At 42.6% G+C, this 20000-nt stretch overlaps 4 protein-coding genes across 7 annotated transcripts in view; 2 read left to right on the top strand and 2 right to left on the bottom strand.

Annotated features, from left to right (window-relative positions):
- LOC134195399 (nuclear receptor coactivator 7-like) overlaps positions 1–11932 on the top strand; it is a 14764-nt gene extending 2832 nt beyond the window's left edge. For both annotated transcript variants that reach the window (XM_062664421.1, XM_062664422.1), the window contains exons 4-17: positions 47–154; positions 2622–2841; positions 3028–3119; positions 3177–3367; positions 4004–4572; positions 6342–6546; positions 7159–7285; positions 7348–7395; positions 7463–7476; positions 8072–8147; positions 8385–8537; positions 9060–9155; positions 9220–9293; positions 11591–11932. In XM_062664421.1, the coding sequence (XP_062520405.1) occupies positions 47–154; positions 2622–2841; positions 3028–3119; positions 3177–3367; positions 4004–4572; positions 6342–6546; positions 7159–7285; positions 7348–7395; positions 7463–7476; positions 8072–8147; positions 8385–8537; positions 9060–9155; positions 9220–9293; positions 11591–11726 (2109 nt within the window). In that variant the 3' untranslated portion in view covers positions 11727–11932. The remainder of the gene's footprint in view (positions 1–46; positions 155–2621; positions 2842–3027; positions 3120–3176; positions 3368–4003; positions 4573–6341; positions 6547–7158; positions 7286–7347; positions 7396–7462; positions 7477–8071; positions 8148–8384; positions 8538–9059; positions 9156–9219; positions 9294–11590) is intronic.
- On the bottom strand, positions 11928–15667 carry LOC134195400 (sperm flagellar protein 1-like). 2 transcript variants are annotated; one of them, XM_062664424.1, is made up of 8 exons: positions 15482–15667; positions 14659–14769; positions 14487–14596; positions 14338–14425; positions 14094–14179; positions 13337–13473; positions 13170–13278; positions 11928–12170 (listed from the first exon to the last, which is right to left on the bottom strand). In XM_062664424.1, exons 1-8 carry the CDS (start codon positions 15585–15587, stop codon positions 12060–12062), a joined length of 858 nt encoding a protein of 285 aa, XP_062520408.1. In that variant the 5' UTR covers positions 15588–15667; the 3' UTR covers positions 11928–12059. The 2 variants fall into 2 exon arrangements, with proteins under 2 accessions (XP_062520408.1, XP_062520407.1); XM_062664423.1 differs by having other exon boundaries at positions 13170–13281.
- Positions 15668–16101: 434 nt separating this feature from the next.
- LOC134195578 (U6 snRNA-associated Sm-like protein LSm1) lies at positions 16102–16723 on the bottom strand. The gene has a single exon (XM_062664623.1). It carries the CDS (start codon positions 16667–16669, stop codon positions 16166–16168), a length of 504 nt encoding a protein of 167 aa, XP_062520607.1. The 5' UTR covers positions 16670–16723; the 3' UTR covers positions 16102–16165.
- Positions 16724–17405: 682 nt separating this feature from the next.
- The window catches only part of LOC134195574 (NPC intracellular cholesterol transporter 1-like), a 13659-nt gene continuing 11064 nt past the window's right edge, over positions 17406–20000 (top strand). For both annotated transcript variants that reach the window (XM_062664618.1, XM_062664619.1), the window contains exons 1-2: positions 17406–17585; positions 19034–20000. The exon at positions 19034–20000 is cut by the window's right edge and continues 819 nt beyond it. In XM_062664618.1, the coding sequence (XP_062520602.1) occupies positions 17535–17585; positions 19034–20000 (1018 nt within the window). In that variant the 5' untranslated portion in view covers positions 17406–17534. The remainder of the gene's footprint in view (positions 17586–19033) is intronic.

Here is a 20000-nt window from a genome sequence, read left to right on the forward strand (position 1 = left end):
ATTTTGTCTATTGTGGTGATCATGTGTGAATGGTATTTGCAATTAGGTCAGACGTGGCGAGACGTTGGCGGGGATTGCTCTCTGTAATGACGTCAAGGTGGGAGAATTGAAGTCTTTGAATCGTCTTGTCAACAATATGCTCTATACCGGACAGGTAAGTTGGTGTGTTGCACGAACGACATGCATACATGCAACAATAGACTGGAAACGTAGTGCGATACGTATTACCCTTGTATGTATGTATGTATGTATATGTATGTATATACAGTCCGCGTCAAAACTATTGACTCATTTCTGGTTTACTTGTACTATTTTTGGAAAGTTTTCTAGTTTTGCTATTTACTAAGAAACTGCGCCAATTTTTTCTGAAACAGCTGAAAAGCAGTCTCAAAAGCTATTCCATAGTATGCGCATCTGTGTAGCTCGCGTAGAGAACTTTTCCATCGTGAAACAAGTTGTGAAAGACAACACCACGATATTCTGTTACTATACCGTTCCAGTACTAGGAAGCCATCTAAGGTCTGCCAACTTTTACGTGTTTCTTGCTCTACTGTTTATTGAACTCTCAAAAGACTGGACACTAGAGAAGGAATTCAATGCAGAGCTTCCCGTGGCAGACCAAAAGACTAACCGAAAGCCATCGAACATCTTCCTTCAATTAATGATAATAATGATGCAACAAAGAACAACAAATTAGCAAACAAACTTGCACATCAGCTTGCAGTGCAGGAAGTTGTCGTCATGACTCAAGTGTCGCTACACGATGCCTAAGAACTGAAATTCCGCTGCTAGTGAAGCTAGAAAAACGAGACTCTGGGCGTCATGGTTTCTCGATTGACCCGCTATAGCTCACCAGATATCTTGCACGAAATAGAAACTTCTGGGTGGTTTTCAAGCGGCGTGTTGAACTTAATAGGCCTCAAACATTCATGAACTAGAATATGCAATCCAGTCGGAGTGCCACTTGCTCACGCCTTGTGATCTGTTGCTGTAATTGAACGTGCTTCTAGCTGAATGCGCCTTTGTCTAGAGCTACACTAGCGAGGGAAATGCTATCAAAAAATGAAAGAAGGACACAAGTTACTGATGTGCACTTGTGAGTTTCCAAAAGTCTAGCAAACCTAGAAGCAAACACAATAGTCCTCTTCTATCTAAAAAACGTTCATGACCTGAAAAACGGATGCGTTTTTGCTCACGTTACCTATGGCCTTGCCTCCTAGTGTAAATGTGCCAATAGTTTTGATACGGACTGTTTGTATATATGTATTTATGTATGTATGTATGTACAGTGACCGGCATAATTATAGATCCACCTAGCGTATGTGATATAGTACAGATATAAACATATTTTATTGCGGAAGTTAATTAAATGAAATGATAATGAATACTCTGGCTGTTCATGCTGTTTTCGACGCAGCTGGTTTTTGTAGATTTCAAGTGATTTTGGAGTAAAGTTTTGAGGTAGTTTGGCAACTAGCAAAATCAGCGGTGTCTAGTATAGGGTTGATTTCTGTATTTTCAAAGAAATTATGTGATGAGAACGTCAACAACCGATGCCAATGGGTTGCTGCCAATGTCTTACTTCTTTGACAGCCTTGATTTAGAGAGACAAGCAGCTTATTACTTTGCAAAACGACAAAAACCTTTCTGTGACGTCAGAGGAGTCATACACATGCAAACAGTCGTCTCAGGGCTTAAGCAATGACTGTTTCTTGTTTACCAATAGTCTATGGACTGTTTACCCCAATTCTTATGAAAATTTCAGATGTTCTCTGTCGACATTACTCTAGACAAAGGAAACACTGACTTCAAGTTTATTGCAAGATGGTTGAAGATTTGACTGCTGCTGAAAAAATCAGCAGTTCTAGTGGGGGGGGGGGGGGGCGCCAAATGCCCTATATGCAAAACTAGCATGCTGCACAGCCTATTCATTCAGCTGTTTTCTTGTTTGGTCGTGACAAATTTGTGCTGTTTCCTCTCCTTGCCATAGGCTGCGTGGTCTGCAACTTATACCGGCTTTACACTAGACGATTTTACTCGAGCCAAACTGGCCCTTGCTCATTTGGCCCCGTGTAAACGGTGTTGGCTCGAGCTAAGTGCATTTAGCCTGTGCTAAATTAGTCCGAGCTAAACCATAGGGCTAGGCTCGAGCCAAACCTAACCACGTGTTACATATTTTTGTGTTACTGGGCAACAGTACATATAGTATATTTCACTCTGCGTATTCCCTTATTTCTCATTCCGTATTCGCAACACTGAAGACTTTGATGAACATGTCAAAGAATCTTTTAGAAAGGTTTTGCACCAGAATCAACAAAATAGGATTAGAAGCAAAAACAGTAACGTCTTCTTCATGCGCTTGCGCAAATCATGCCAAATGCACCACCACACCCAGGCAGCGCGGATAGTCTAAACACACCACCAATCATGCTAAATTAGCACGGGCCAGGCGTGCATGCATGCATGTGTGTGTGTGTGTGTGTGTGTGTGTGTGTGTGTGTGTGTGTGTGTGTGTGTGTGTGTGTGTGTGTGTGTGTGTGTGTGTGTGTGTGAAACGTTTACTAAATAATAGCAAATTACTGCACACTGGTTGCATCATCGTATTATGATGTCATTCATAGGTGTTGTATGTTCCGGCGAGTGCAAACAGCTGGGAGTACGTGGACCATGTCGACGTCGACGATTCAGCTCCGAGGACGTCGAGTAGTGGACTAAGTCAAGCCAGCGTTGAGAGCAAACAGTCGGAGATGGAAGCAAGTGAGATAGTAGACGCGGTGATGGTGAATCGTGAAGACTGCTTTGCAGCGTCGGATGAGGATACAAGCAAATCAGAAGTGGCAGGTAAGAGTGACAATGAATGTTAGCCGTTTATGTATTTAATTAACTGTGATGCAAGCTAAGAGTCTGGGGAACAAAATTGGGAAATTGATTGTTCTTGTGTGTGTGTGTGAGTGTGTGTGTGTATGTGTGTGTGTGTGTGTGTGAGAGAGAGAGAGAGAGTGTGTGAGTTTATCTGCCGTATTACAGGCAATCAAATGGATTTTTCTGATGTGTTGGCTCAAGAAGAGGTTTGCGAACGCTACATAAAAATCTTTTCTAAATACATTACAGATGGCAAGGTCAGTGAGATCACTTCATTACTAAGAAATCTCTTATTGTTTTACGATTCGTTTAAGGGCACTGTGAGTGGCATGCTGTTTGTTACGTCTCAGTGCTTGATGTTCAATCCGAGTGTTTTGGATCCATTGGTCATCGATCGTGGCATTGATTCTTACAGTTTGATTTTACCGATGGATTCGATATCGAGTTGTGCCGTGTATGATGATTTTCTAAAGATGCAACAGAAGGACAGACCTGCAGAAGTTAAGTGAGTCGTCAATGTGACTTGCATTGCAGAATGTAAACAGAAAGTGATTCTTTATTTTTTTGAGTCTTCAAAGGATTTAATGAATAATGAATGAGTAAATAGTTTATTTATTTTTTAGTTTGTTTGTCCGTTTGCCTGTCCATTCGTTTGTCTGTATGTATGTATGTATGTCTGTTTGTTCGTCCATCTGTCTGTCTGTCCGTCCACCTGTTTGTCTGTTTGTGTGTCTGTCTATCTGTCTTTCTGTCTGTTTGTCTATCTGTTTGTCTATCTGTCTGTTTGTTTGTCTGTCAGTCTGCTTGTGTGTTTGTCTGTCTGTTTGTCTGTTTGTGTGTGTCTGTCTGTTCGTCTATCTGTCTGTCCGTCTGTCTGTCCGTTCATCTGTCTGTTTGTCCATTTGTCTGTCTGCCCGTCCATCTGTCTGTCTGTCTGTGTGTTTGTCTGTCTACTTCTGTCTGTCTGTTTGTTTATTTGTGTGTTTGTCTGTCTGTACTTTTGTCTGTTTGTCTGTCTGTCTGTTTATCTGTCTGTTCATTTATCTGTTTGTCAGTCTATCTGTCCGTCCGTATGTCTGTCTTTTTGTCTGTCTGTCTATGTCAATAGTGTGACCAGCTTCTAGATGTCCTTTTTCTGTAGAGCACCGGCAGGTCTCCAAACCATTGATCACCCCTTCTTGCTTTGTTCCCGAACTATTGACCTTCCCGACTTAAACAGCAGCGCCGACAACGTTGAAGAACAGCGACATTGTCGAGCAGTGGGCTCACTTGGAACAACAAAACTGAGCGGAGACATTAACCTCGAACCTGAAACACATGAACTCGACACTATAGATGAATCTACAATGGAAGACGACTCAACCCATCTACCAACAGACGATACGAAAGTCGACTTTGTTTGTGAAACATCCGAGCCAGTTGAAGCCGAGAGCACTAAGGATGATCGCCAGATTGAGGTGTTTAATTGGAACCCGGACGATTTTGATGGGGAATCAACGAGGCATGAAGAATGTGACTCAAACAGTGAGAAGGAAGAGGAAGCAGATGGCACAGAGATTGACGGTCAGGCAAGCACGAAACATGAGAAGAAAGAGGATTGTGAAGAAGGTAGTCAGTGGAATGCGGCAGGTTTTGAGTTTCCAAGGTTGTCGGATGCGTTTGAAGTTCCACGAGTTTCCATATCGCCGTCGAAGAGGGATAGCAAATCGGGTAATGAAACAAGTGTTGTGAATGTTGGTAGACTTACTGACTGGTTTACTAGATGATTGAGTGTTGTTTTATTGTGTTAATGAGTGATCATACGAATGCGTGGATTGGTAGACAAACACACAGACAGACAGGCAGATTATCTGATACACAGACAGAACAACTATTAGGCAGACCGACAAACAGACAGACATACAGATTGACAGACAGACTGTTTGGCAGACAAACCGCTAGTGTGTTACTGCGGCAAGGAATGGACGGCTGCCATCTTCTTACCTGTAAGTTGAATGGTGGTCCTGTGTGGGAACATGATGAAATAGTTGCTGGTTGGAGCAGTTACCTCCATGATCTAAATCTCCATCACAGAAAGACGTTTGTTATCGGTATGTAGACAATGAGAAAGCGGCCGGACATAGTTGTTTCGACTCTGGTGCTTGCTCCAGCACTGACCTAGTCATCACACTTTCACACCCATGAAGCCAAGAAGCAATGAAAGGATCTACAACTGACAATTATACGGCTACTTTAAGAGAGGATCAATAATGTGCAAAATACCAACAGGAAAGGATACACGGCAGTTTTAATAGCCTGGTATTTACTCCTAGTTTTTAAACATTTTGGAAGCTGGGGAGACAGCACGATAGAATATCTCAATAGTTTGGCAGAGAGATCTAGAGAGATTGAAGGTTGCTGCAATGAAGCTGAGTTTCGTTTTGTAGTTTGCTGTGACTGTGATTCTTACTGACTTGAACTTTTGGTGTTCTGTAGGTAGAAGGTAGTGTCTAATAAATGAGACAGACAGATTGACAGACAGACAGATAGCTTGTTCCATGTTTGAAAATATATATGGATTGACAGACAGACAGACAGACAGACAGAGTGTTTTATTGGAACGCTTACTCTACCGATAAACAGTCAATGGACAAAATGTTGAATGTCTCTATCATATGTAAAGTCATCGAAGTTGCATTTGTCTACAACTTTGACAATCTCTTAAAAATCACTTGAGAGTTGCAAGACTGTGTACAACTACAGACGGTTGCTTCCTTCATCTATCTCGAAAGTCTGCTTTATTGTTCTTTCCATGTTCATCTTTCGACTTCTTGGAGATATTTATATATTCTTCAGCCATTTGTCCCCAAAAGCTGAAGTGCTTGAAGACCAATGGGATACACGGTGTGGTGGACTCTGATATGGATTGTTGTTGACCATATTTTGCCATCTTTCTTTGTCCTTGCCTCTCTGCTTGATGTTTTGGCAGCTGATTTTAGGGTGTCGCAAGAATGTGGGTGATCCATTCACAGACAGACAGACAGATAGAAGAGAATTAGACAATCATATTGACAGTCAGGCAGGCAGACAGATTGACAGGCAGACAGACAGACAAAAACAATTGGACAGACAGACAGACAGACAAAAACAATTGGACAGACAGACAGACAGACAAAAACCATTGGACAGACAGACAGACGGACAAAAATAATTGGACAGACAGACAGACAGACAAAAACAATTGGACAGACAGATGACAGATAGACAGACAGACAGAAACAATTGGACAGACAGACAGACAGGAAAAACAATTAGACAGACAGACAGACAGATTGACAGACAGACACACAGACAGAAACAATTGGACAGACAGATAGACAGACAGACAGACACAAAAACAATTGGACAGTCAGATGGACAGTAAACCAGACCAGAATAGAACACAAAAGTTTGATTGTACACTCCTTTCATTTTTGTATTTTTACTTGTTTGTGTCATAGAACCGATCACTATCCCTCGACCAGCACGACGTGTCGGTAACGTCAATTGGTTCTTCTGCGTACAACTGAGTTCACCACTTGACGACGATTCCGTGACCAAGTCAGCGGTTTCTGTTCCTGCCTCGACAGCTAACGATATCGGCAAGGAGCTGATAAAGGTAGACGGAGCGAAGCCAGAGTATTGGTTTGCTATTGCACTAGAAAGGTAAGCGGCCAACGTAAGGATCATGTTTTTAAATTGAAGTACGGATACACACACACACACACACACACACACACACACACACACACACACACACACACACACACACACACACACACACACGCGCGCACACACACATACACGCACATGCATACATACACGCATGCGCGTGCGTGCACACACACACGCACACACACACACACACACGCACACACACATACACGCACATGCATACATACACGCATGCGCATGCATGCACACACACACACGCACACACACACACACACACACACACACACACACACACACACACACACACACACACAACCGAGTCATTTTACAACAAGCATAATATCATTGCTCATGCGCACGTCAGCTTTTGTTTGGTCAAGCTTAACTGTACAGTACCAGCAAATCCGAGCATCAAGAAATTTACTAGTCTGGCCATATTGAGGTGTATGGGAAGAGATTTCTGTTGAAGCTGTGACACGTTGCTAATGGCATTCACATCTTACCCACAGATTATGACACCTTCCTACATGAATTTAACAGTTAAAACGTTTAGGCAAGAATCCTGTCAGCTGTTGTTCATTTCTTGTTGTTTTGTTGTGCTAGAGTGGATCAGCTGTATGCCTTTCTCGTGCAGTGGTGTCGAGGTTTGCAGGAGATGAGTTACGAACAAATGAAGGAACTTGAGAAGGACTTTGTTCTCATTTCTTTGAATGATCTGCCAGAGAAGCAGGTTTGGATTTGTTTGCTTGTTTGTGTTTGTTATTAGTCGAGTGTGAAGGGAATGTGTTTTAGCTTTTACCGTTTGTTGAAGGCTATTTTGGATCAAACTCGAGCAGAAAGGTTTTGTGTGTTGTGTGTGGTTTGGATGCATTGTCAGATGGAGTATGGGTTTGTGTTTTGTTTGTAGGGTCGAAGGGAAAGGTACAGCTTGTTCTGTTGTTGTTTCTTGGTTTGTTGTTTTGTTTGTTGTTTTGTTTTGTTTGTTGTTTTGTTTGTTGTTTAGTTGTTATTTGTTGTTTTGTTTGTTGTTTCATTGTGTTATTTGTTGTTGTTTTGTTTTGTTTGTTGTTTTGCTTTGTTTGTTGTTTTGTTTGTTGTATTGTTTGTTGTTTTGTTTGTTGTTTAGTTGTTATTTGTTGTTTTGTTTGTTGTTTCATTGTGTTGTTTGTTGTTGTTTTGTTGTTTTGTTTTGTTTTTTGCTGTTGTTTTGTTGTAGTGTTTTGTTGTAGTTTTGTTTGTTGTTGTTTGTTGTTTATTGTTTGGTTGGTAGTTGTTTTGTTTTGTTGTAGTTGTTTTGTTGTAGTTTTGTTTGTTGTTTGTTGTTGTTTGTTGTTTATTGTTTTGGTTGGTAGTTGTAGTTGTTTTGTTTTGTTGTAGTTGTTTTGTTGTAGTTTTGTTTGTTGTTTGTTGTTGTTTATTGTTTTGTTGTTCTTGTTGTTGTTTGTTCTTGTTGTTTTGTTTTGTGGTTGTTTGTTGTTTTGTTGCTGTGTGTGTGCACTGACCCTCTGTTTTATAGTCTTGGAGTTGAATACAACCCAATTCCCATGTTGATAGGCGCAACACAGATGCTTACTGCAACTCGTCTCAAGAAGGTAAACTTGATCAACACCATTACCTCATATCAGTGTCTAATTTCCTGTTTGTGCGAGCACATGATTGCATGCGTGTGTATGCATGCTGAGATGGGGTAGTCAGGTAGAGGGGAGAGGAGGGGGAGGGGGAGGGGGACACCCCATAGATCCATAGATCCACAATTGGTAGTGGTGTATGGACTTGGAAGTTGTTTGGAATGAATAATTTGGGACTGATCTTTTTCTTGTGTTGTGTAGTTGACGGAGTCGTTGCCTCGACGGCTGATTGGATACGATTGGACACTGATTTATAGCACGTTCTCTCACGGCATTAGTCTGAAGACTTTGTATCGCAACATGCTGGACATTACTGGCCCGGTTGTGCTCGTCATTCAAGACGAGGCCAATCAGGTTACGATTTCGTGTGTAAATGATAGCGACAGCTCGAGCTATGTGGTGTACTGTGCACATGTACACACACACACACAAACACACACACACACACACATTCACATGCACGCACAAACACACACACACACACACACATACACACACGCACACACACACACACACACACACACACACACACACACACACACACACACACACACACACACACACATACAAAGACACGCACAGACACACGTGCACACATGTACACACACGTACACATTGTACCAAAGTAAAATAGTCTGTTTGACTTACCTACCGACACACATATGGCACAGTTAGACTGCTCAAGCATTGAACAGGCCAGGAGACAAACAGACAAACAGAAGAAGGCTGCATGGGCAAATGCATAGACACAAAAATGGCGCAAGATGAATGGGCAATGTCATACATACTATCGTATTAATTTGTATTTATTGTATTTGTATTTGTATTATTATATTGATATTATTAAATTGGTAACAGTTGATTGGTTGTTGGCAGGTGTTTGGTGCTCTTTTGTCGGATCCATTAAGATTGGGAGAGCACGCGTATGGCACTGGAGAATGTTTTCTGTTCACGTTTTATCCATCATATAGGGTAAAGGGTTGTGTATTGAGACTGGGTTGTATGTGTTATTGCAATGTGCTGTTGTTGTCTGTAGCGATTTACTTGGTCGGGAAGTGATCCTTATTTCATCAAATGTAATTTGGACAGTTTTGTTGTGGGAGGCGGAGAGTAAGTGTTTCTATTTGTGTGTGTGTGTGTGTGTGTGTGTGTGTGTGTGTGTGTGTGTGTGTGTGTGTGTGTGTGTGTGTGTGTGTGTGTGTGCGTGCATGCATGCATGCGTGCGTGTGTGTGTGTGTGTGCACGCGTGCATGTGTGTGTCCCCGTCTGTGTATGCGTGTCTGTTTGTCTATGTACATATGTGTGTATGTATGTATCAGGTACGTCTGTCCATCTGTGTGTTTGTGTGTCTGTGTGTCTGTGTGTGTCTGTGTGTGTGTGTCTGTGTGTGTGTGTGTGTGTGTGTGTGCTTGTCTGTGTGTCTGTTTGTCTGTTTGTCTCCACTGTGGCCTCTTCCTATCAAGCTTTACCACCAATGCCCAAGTCAAACCACGAAGATGGAGAACTACAGTCTCTTGATGACTTTGGGTGCTTTCACACGACGTTTCTGACCTAGGTTAACTCTACTTAATTTAGCTTCAGACGCCATTTAACAAATTGGTCTTAATTAATGGCTTTCGCTCACCTAGGTTAACGCTAACCCACTTGCAAGCTAAATTTAGGTTAGAACTTGGTTGCTCCGCCTACAACTAGGTCACTCTGCCTTCTAGGCATAGCGAATTCGAAGAATGGTGCATTCTGTAGAATGTGCTACAAACGCTTCAAAGCTACACGGGCGCATCTTTGGTGGAAAAGGAGAAGCAAAGAAAAGCACGTTGGCAACAAGAGGTCCTTTTTACTACTCTCCTAGTTTTGCTGTGCAGAATGTACAACCAGATGTTGCTTGTAAAGATCATGTCTCTAGTGAGAGGACGAAACCCTCCAAACCTTTCAGACATCGACAGGACAACAATGACAAGATATACATAATTAGTATCTAGATTGGTTAGTGGGTCATTTGTGTGCTGTGTGAACGCTGCTCAGGGTTAAGCTAGGTCAATTATCCAGTAATTACATGTTCCATATAGTAGTGTTTACTCAGCTAGCTTAATCTGGGTTGACCTAAGGTCAGTGTGAAAGCACCCTTTATCTCATATCCAAAGAAATTACAACATCGATTATCCACAAAGATTGCCAGTGATAGTGCTACTGATATTATTATACAAGCACAGTCTGATAGAGATGCAGTACGGTTGAGATCCCTGCAAGGACGAAGGGCTGGTGCATGGCTGGATGTCATTCCCACTTCTGCTAAGCACGCTTTAAAGACAAACGAATTTTCTTTAGCGTCTTACCTGAGGTTGGGAGTGGCTCTACCTTTCACCAATTGTATTAAATAGTGTGATTGTGGTCATGATTTGGATGAATACGGATACCATCTTTTAGCCTGTAAATATGGGGTGGACCTGTGTGGTCTCATAATTCAGTCTTAAATGGGTGGAGTGAGTGCTTGTCTGACCTTTACCTTTCCCATCAAACAGAACCAAGACATCAATACATCAATACTGGAGACCATCCAGACATTACAATGTTTGATCCAAGTACTGGAAAGAAATTGAATATTGATGTGTCCCTGGCTCATCCATGGAGTCAGAACATCATTAGGAGGGCTGGCAAGGAAAATGGTCATGCTGCCGTGACAAGAGAAGAAATGAAAATGAAAAATATTTAGAAGAGCTAATTCCAGGAGGATATGTATCAAGATGTGCTAATATATCCATCTGTCTGTCTGTATGTATGTGCGTATGTTTGTATGTCCATCTGTCTGTGTGTCTCAGTATGTGTGTGTGTGTGTGTGTGTGTGTGTGTGTGTGTGTGTGTGTGTGTGTGTGTGTGTGTGTGTGTGTGTGTTTTTGTATGTATCAGGTAGTTATCTATTAATAGTCATAAATTAGTACTATTACAAGCTATATGATGATCTAAACTAAATATCTCTAAAATCTACACAAACAAAAGGACCCTTAAGCCCTACACATACAATGATTTAACTGTAGTGTTCATTCTGTAAATGCTATATAATTTGTCTGCTATAACTAGCTTTAGCAAGGTTTCTCTGCAGTTGAATGGAGATGAGAGATCTCAACTGGGTCTTGAATTGGACCCTGTTTTCTTTCCCTCATCACCTCTTGACGACTCGGCCAGCTTGTTCAGATAGTTCGAGGCTTGTTGTGTCTGTCTGTTTGTGTTTGTCTGTCTGTCTGTCTGTGTTTGTCTGTCTGTCTGTCTGTGTTTGTCTGTCTGTCTGTGTTTGTGTGTTTGTCTCTCTGTCTGTCTGTCTGTCTACATCCTGCACACGCATGTCACACCCACAGAATAGTCACGTTACCGAACCAATGTCTGACATGGCTGTGACCATTGTTTGCTTGCAGTGGTCACTACGGTCTCTGGATCGACGACAACTTGTATCACGGCTCGACTCATTGCTGTACGACGTTCAACAACGAGGACCTGACGTCGCAACAGGAGTTTATATGCCGAAGTCTCGAGGCATGGGGTTTGTACTGAGACGTGTAGTGCGTTATTGTGTTTCCTCTCAAAGAGACGGACAGCGAATGTGCCAAGGTTGCTCGACTTATCCAATTGTTTATTTACTGCATGAGGCAATCTGGCGATGACCCGTATGTAGCATACCGTTACCCGTATGTGGATACCTTGATTGAGCATGTACAGATATTGTCAATAGAAAAGCATAGAGTCTGTGTTGATATGGATACTCTATTCGAGTCTTGAACTTTTATCACACCTTATGCTAATATATTACCTGGGCAATTAAATGGAATTAAAACTGAAATTACTGTATAAATCTTTTTACAAATAGTTGGACGTCTAATGAGTCGGTTATGTCGGTGGGTGGAGGGTTGAGAGTTGTAGGCGTTTCGCTAGCTCTTCGATTCGCATGTCTTTGAGACGAAGCAAGTGCTCCATTCGTCGCACCTTCACTTGCAATATCTAGATTGCAGAGTTATCAAGTGTGTGTGTGTGTGTGTGTGTGTGTGTGTGTGTGTGTGTGTGTGTGTGTGTGTGTGTGTGTGTGTGTGTGTGTGTGTGTCAGTGTGTGTGTGTGTGTGTGTGTGTGTGTGTGTGTGTGTGTGTGTGTGTGTGTGTGTGTGTGTCAGTGTGTGTGTGTGTGTGTGTGTGTGTGTGTGTGTGTGTGTGTGTGTGTCAGTGTGTGTGTGTGTGTGTGTGTCAGTGTGTGTGTGTGTGTGTGTGTGTGTGTGTGTGTGTGTGTGTGTCAGTGTGTGTGTGTGTGTGTGTGTGTGTGTGTGTGTGTGTGTGTCAGTGTGTGTGTCAGTGTGTGTGTGTGTGTGTGTGTGTGTGTGTGTGTGTGTGTGTGTGTGTGTGCGCGCGCGTGTCAGTGTGTGTGTCAGTGTGTGTGTGTGTGTGTGAGAGAGAGAGAGAGTGTCTGTTTGTTTCCGTGTGTGTTTGTCTGTATGTATGTGTTTGTCTGTATGTATGTGTTTGTATGTTTGTTTGTTTCTTGTGTGTGTATGGTTGTGTGCATGTGTGTGTTTGTTTGTGTGTGTTAGTGTGTTATCTGTATGTATGTGTGTTTGTTTGCTTTTGTTTGTGTTTGTCTGCATGTGTGTGTTTGTCTGTATTTGTGTATTTATTTGTTTGTGTGTTTGTGTTTGTCTGTATTTATTTGTTTGTTTGTGTGTTTGTCTGTATCTATGTGTTTGTCTGTCTGCACGTGTGTGTGTGTGTGTGTGTGTGTGTGTGTGTGTGTGTGTGTGTGTGTGTGTGTGTGTGCTTGCTTGTGTTAGTCTGTTGGCTGTCTCCATGTGTATTTGTTTGTTTGTTTGTATGTGTGTGTGTGTTTGTTTGTTTTTGCATGTTTGTGCATCTGTATGTGTTTGTTTGTATGTGTATTTGGTGTTTGTGTGTTTATCTGTCTCAGACTCTCTGTGTTTGTTTGTTTGTTTGTGTGTACAAATACAAAATCCCCACTTGAATCGTTTCCTGAGCTTCGAGCAGTTGCTGTTCTTTCTCTTGTATTGCGATTCGTGGATCGACGTGAGGAAATCGATTGATCAGCGACTGTACTCTGATCTCATCGCTTCTTACAAGAATACAATGACAAACAAGAAAGTCACGGCTCTCGGATTGACGAATACCTTTGCACATAACGACCATCAGCTTCGGGTACTGTGCTTCGTCTGGGTATGTGTCCTGTCACCGAGAGATAATTCTGTGGCGTCGGGTGATATCGAATTGTGGAACCATTCGGAGGAACTCGAACTGCACCCGAGTCCTATAGACGAGAAACAAAAATAAATGTCTGTAATTGTGCCCCAGGCGCTTATTAAATCAGACCAATTTGTAAACTGATTTGTGCTAGATTAAGCACCCTGGGCGCCTATTTGGGGAGAGGCATTTATTGCCTCCATTATTTTAATTTTTTTGTTGACAGTATGACCATTGCTGCTTCCAAAATAGACACCCTCACAATGTCAACACCACCAAGTCATGCCTGAAAATACGACACTTTGATACATCAATATGCACCGATTTAGCCAGACCTAGCGTTTGCCAAGCTCTTACTCTCTATAACAACACAGACAGTGCAAAACAGGGAGGGGCGCTTATTTTGGCATGGACACTTAATTCAACCGATTCTGTTCATCGAGTTGTTTTCTGTTCAATTTACTGTCCCAGATGGGGTGGGGCCACAATACAGATAGGTGCTCTTATTCAAACATAAATATATTAGCAATATAATTATTATATATTATATTGTTATATATACGTTATATACACTTAATACATAATTACATAATTATTGACTGTCGCTGTAGATATCCTACTGTCTGTCATCAGTCTTGCAAATAGGTTATTCAATACATTGGTATAGTCCAAGTGGGTGGTACATACTGTGTGTTTTGATATCAATGATGGAACCATACTGTATGCTCCTGTGCCCATCATGTCGATCGAGTTAGAATACAAGATGTCAGAATCTGTGGAGACGATAAAGCATAAAATGTAGAACACGCATGCACACACACACACACACACACGTACACACACACACACACACACACACACACACACACACACACACACACACACACACCACACACACACACACACACACACACTGAAAAAACAGCTATACCTCCATTAAACATGTCAGTTACGTGACCGTCATCAAGTGACTTTGGCATGCTTTTCTCGTTTTGTTTTCTACTCATGTGCTTTTGTATCTAAACATGAAGTACGATGACTTACGATATGAAACAGATTGGAACAAAACGACAGACAAACTTTCACTCTCAAGTTGTTCAGAACGAACTCGATGACTCCCGGTCGAGAATTCACGGCTCCTTTGATGACATTCTCGGGAACAGTGAAACTCAACTTTGCAAACACTTTTCCTATAACGAGCATCCAGCCCTGTATATAATTGGTGTGATGTCGCAACACTGATGTTGCTCACTGTTCAGAGTCGTCCAATTCCCGATCTTCTGAGTGATTGAGTTGGCAGGCGTGTAGTTGTGGAGATCGACCATTTTGGGAAGGAAATGTTTCACCACCTCGGCGGTCAGCACTAAATTTTAGAAAAATTGACCATTACCACTTTGTGTGTGTGTGCGCGCACGTGTGTGTGTGTGTGTGTGTGTGTGTGTGTGTGTGTGTGTGTGTGTGTGTGTGTGTGCATGTGTGTCAGTTAGTCTATCTGTTTTTATATTTGTCTGTCAGTCTGTATGTTTGTCTGTATGTTTATCTGTCTGTCTATCTATTTATCTGTCTGTCTTTGTGTATGTATGTTAAACAGTTTGTCTGTCTGTCTATCTGTAAGTATGTTTGCCTGTCTGTTTGTCTGTCTGTCTGTATGCATGTTTGTCTGTCTGTATGTCTGTATGTATGTTTGTCTGTCTGTCTATCTGTCTGTATATTTGTCTTTCTGTCTGTCTGTATGCATGTTTGCCTGTTTGTCTATCTGTCTCAGTCGGTACATTTGTCTGTCTGTCTGTCTGTCTGTCTGTATGCATGTTTGTCTGTCTGTCTGTCTGAATGTATGCATGGTGTGTGTGTGTGTGTGTGTGTGTGTGTGTGTGTGTGTGTGTGTGTGTGTGTGTGTGTGTGTGTGTGTGTGTGTGTGTGTGTGTGTGTGTGTGTGTGTGTGTCACACTGTGCGTTTACTGCATCACTAAAATCAATCACACAGTAGGAGACGCTATACCACACATTCTCTCACCCTCAACTCCCCAAACAACGCAAACAACACAATTTGTTTCCAGCTCAACTATTACTGTCACCTCCGTCGCTGAAGTCTCGCGCGATGTTTTTCTTGGGCCGCGAGAGAGGAATTTCATCGATCCACGTGTACAGCTGTTGAAGGTCCTCGTCGTCCATCTCAGCCATGACGTCTAAATGTCTCCAACTTCAACACAGCAAACAGAGAGAGAAAATCTAACAAACCGGAGTGTTTTGCACGTTGCTGTGTGACGTCATTGAGTAAACGCTTAACGCGCTTTAACACATGTCGCGCAAACGGTCTGGCATAGCTAGTTTAGAATATTGCGCGCCCGTATATCCACGTGCTCGACCACGTGATGGCAAAAATTGAAAACATGTAAGATTAAATTCAAGTGCAAAATAAAAAATAAATTAGATTAAAATAAATTAGATTAAAATGTATTGTAAAAATCTAAATTAATTATAGTAAATTAAATTAAGTTTACTTAAGATATAAAAGTTATACAAATGTAAACTAATAGATAAACGTAAAAACTAAAATTACAAAATTAATTGCAAACTACTGCATAAAATATAAATAATATATAATATAAATACTAAAATTAGAAACAAAAAGAGAAAATTTCAATCACTAATAGGCCACAATAGCAGAGCCACCCAACGACCACAAATGCTAGCATTTTGTGTACAATGTCATTTACATCATTAATATCAAACGCAATCTAGTACGAAATCACGTAATTTCAATTAAAATCATCTGATACATCACTAGGCTGCAATCCTCTGTTCATCAGTATTTTCTGTCTCAGTCGTGCTTTCTCCTGCTGCTTCGTCTGTTCGATTCTCTGCGCCTCCATGATCTTGTCGATAGGAACTCTCGTCAATATTCTAGCTGGATGATCGGCCGTTTTCGATTCGTCCTCGATGTCGTCGTACTCGCCGAGAAGTACGACGTTCTCGCCCCTCACAATGAAGATACCTCTTGCTATGTCGCCGTATTCTTTGTCGACGTAAATTCTTTCAATGGTGTCCTGCAGCAAGAGATTGGCGAATTGGTCGACGCTGCGCAGCGTGCCAATCAGAGTGCGTCCGTCGCGAAGCACGACGAGCAGTTTCTTGTCGATTTCTTCGACCAGACTCGCCGTTCCCGGCAGGTAGCCGCTCATTTTACGCAGAGGATTTAGGGTGAAAGAAACGCGGTTCCCGTATGTCGCATGCTTGCGACTGCGCAGGAGCGTTTCTAGCATCTCACAGGTGTGTTGTTAGAATCCTAGTGTTGGCAGCTTGCTTTGTAAGAACTTGACTTGAAATTGAGTTAGTATTCTCTAGTCTCTCTTCGCGAGAATGTAAACGCCAGCTCGTGGTCGAGCATGCGGGGGGCGCGAGGAGAGGACTGGGTACACGAGTCTCGGTAACGTCACGTTTCATACTTGACAATAATATTAGTGCGGTATTCTTATATGTAAACTAAGCAAAGAAAAATACTGAGACTGTTATTTTACAAGCTCAAAATTAACAAAAGGTCACATGTTATTCTTAGTGTAGTGACGTCAGATAAAGGGGCGTGCCCACAGAGGAGCATCTTAGATTTCTCAGTTTTCAACACACGCTGCGCCGGTGCACCAGCTTAGACATCTTTCTAAAGTCCTTCCATTCCAAAGTCTACTCTACACTATCTAAGCACATATCCGTATTACGTCTAGACATACAGTACACTAGACATACAGTAGGGTGGTACCGTGACCTCCGACCGGTACCGTACGCTTACGCATCGCTCCAGCAACGTTTACCAAACCGAGACAGCTTCCAAATATATCAGCTCATCATGACCTCACTTTCTACTAAACCACACGACGTGCTACGTTATCCGAATCGGTTTCAGAGTGCGGTGGTACTGTACACCCTACACATACGCTCACGTGACCGTCACATCCCACTATAGCTCCTCGAGAGGCAAGATCACGCGCGTTCATTTCGCTAGCTAACGTCGTCGCCTTATACCTGCACGCGACGAGAGCTTGTTTGGACGAAACTGTTGCGAACGTGTGCCTTGTAACGACGTCACAAACGACACGCTCACGTCACAACTAGAAGCCCGCGGTGACGCAAACCATGAGGTCGACTCTGTCGGTTGTGACTATCATCGGCATTCTGTCGTTTCAGGTAAGAAGCTCATCACAGTAACTCTAGAGCTAGAATGTCTGTAGGAAATGGTTTTTGAGTGCGTGAACTCGAGTGGTGGCGAGAAACCGCTCAAAATGGAGTTAGCCACGTAAAAATTGATGGGCGCCGTTTGCGAGTTTAGGAAAAAATTGCCTTTCGACTGTCACAAAATCGAATCGTTTGACTAATTAGCTAACCATAGTGACAAAAATTAGATGTCGGCTCTAGCTGTTGTGTGTTTGTGCGACCTTTAGTGCATAGATGGTACGTGTAGGCACCTGAATGAGCTCTAGGCTCCAGCCATCTAGAAAGTCTGTATCTACGCGTCATGAGCTTTTGCTACACACACACACACACACACACACACACACACACACACACACACACACACACACACACACACACAGACACACACACACACACACACACACGCTCGTAGCTCTGAAGCGACGGTGTAACCACAGCTTCATTTACTAGCAATTAATATGTGACGTCACATTAGTCACATGTTTGTTAAAAGTGGCTGCAACGGATGATGCAAAGTGGACAGTTGATATATACTATTATAGCCTACAGCATCTGTAGACCACTCAGTAAATATAAAAATTAATTAGTACCAGCGATAACAATGAGCGCATGCGCTAGCCTACATTCCTACGGTCGCTGGTTGGTCTACGTGATGTACAGAAGAACAGCAAAATTTTACTATATTAAACCCTAGCGCATGCGCGCCTCGTGTCAATTCACCCTTGTTCCACTTGTGGGCATCGACTTTCAACTAGCTGCTCAGTTAGTAGTTGCTGTTGCTACCGTCACACAGTAGTTGTTTTTATCATTGCTTCACTTTGCATGTCTCACATCGCTTGCATATTTCCTTCTACCACGCCCACACGCTACGTAGTTGCCAGGCAACCAAAACTAACAGCAAACTTATACATTAGAGAAATATTTTAAAATAAAACCGCCAAGGGTACTCACACCGTAATTAGCTTTCTTGGGTTCAAAGTCTAAACGAGAGTACAGTACAGTGTACCGTTTACTGCGCATGCGCATAAGAAATTCTAGCTCAAGAATCTAGCTAGTACAGTAGTTTGAGAATCCACGAATCAAAAAATTCATCACTTCTTACCTGTAGGTAGAAGGCTTGGTGTCGTTAAAATTTACCGTGTAAGTAAATGCAGCGATAGCAGACAGAGAGACAGACACAGACGGACGGATGGACGGTCGACGTACGGACAGACAGAAAGCTACAGACAGACAACAGACAGACAGACAGCTTGACAAGCTTACAGGCAGACGCTAGACTCGAGCCAGTTTTTCTACCTTCATCATTCCCGCTTCACAGTAACTATCCGGGGAACGGCGAATCTATGCAGACCCGTATACTTACATTCGCACTAAAATATTGCGCATGCGCACTAAAACTGTTGTTTAATTTTTATTATTAGGTGAGTTTAGCAGATGATCAAGGTCATTGTGTCTGGTACGGACAATGTGGCATCGGACCGACCGGCAAAGCAGTGAATTGCTACTACAACGGCACAGCCAAACGAGTTCTAGACGACGCAGAGAATGGAGAGAAGATGCTAGCAACACTCAAGACCTTCTGTCCTAATCTCTACGACGGACACGACACGGCCACGTGCTGCAGTTACGACCAATTCCAGGCTTTGGTCTCCAACATGCAATATCCGGCCCCGATGTACAGTCGATGTCCATCCTGCTGGCAGGACTATCGAGATCTCTTCTGTGCATCGACATGTGACCCTCACATGTCGAAATTTATTCAAGTCCAGAGAACCAATGAGTCGTCACAGCCGCCATTTTGTAGTCACCCCCCTTGTCAGATTTTGAAAATCGGGTACTATCTCACGCCCGAGTATGCGAACACGTTGTACAACGCTTGCGATCACGTCCAGTTTCCGTCTAGTAATCATCGTGTGATTGGATCGTTTTGTGGTGGACACACAGCGGACCAGTGCAACTCGTCGCTCTTTCTCGGCTACCAGGGAACGATACTCAATGGATTTGCACCGTTTGAAATCAACTTTACTATCATCAACAAATATCCGGGATATGAGCCGTACGATAGAAGACTGTATCGGTGTGACGAGCCTCTCAATTCGTCTGCTTGTGGGTTCGCGTGCTCGTGTACCGACTGTCCGGCCGCATGCATCACGCCTCCTACAATCCCTAAGTCGTCGACATCGTTCACGATTGGGTCATTGGATGGAGCATTGATGATCATGATTATTGCATACAGTGCGTTCCTTGTATTATTCGTTTTGTGTGTGACAATCCGAGCGTGCTGCTCACACACAGACACGACAATAGATGACGAAAACAGTCCATTGATTCGTAACACAGAAAAATCGGAGACGCAGCATACGCCGTATTCGGGCGTCCGTAGGGACC

This window comes from Corticium candelabrum, chromosome 20 (genome assembly GCF_963422355.1).
Source record: "Corticium candelabrum chromosome 20, ooCorCand1.1, whole genome shotgun sequence".
NCBI lineage: Eukaryota > Metazoa > Porifera > Homoscleromorpha > Homosclerophorida > Plakinidae > Corticium > Corticium candelabrum.

Bases quoted from the DNA above. Each gene is read 5' to 3' on its own strand.
- LOC134195400 (XM_062664423.1), bottom strand. From the start codon at position 15,587: ATGGCTGAGATGGACGACGAGGACCTTCAACAGCTGTACACGTGGATC. The intron at 14,426-14,486 runs GTTTGTCTGTCG...CTTCATGTTTAG, and splicing joins TGAACAACTTGAGAGTGAAA to ATACAAAAGCACATGAGTAG. The intron at 12,171-13,169 runs GTGGGGATTTTG...TCTGCAATCTAG, and splicing joins AAGCTCAGGAAACGATTCAA to ATATTGCAAGTGAAGGTGCG.
- LOC134195578 (XM_062664623.1), bottom strand. From the start codon at position 16,669: ATGCTAGAAACGCTCCTGCGCAGTCGCAAGCATGCGACATACGGGAAC.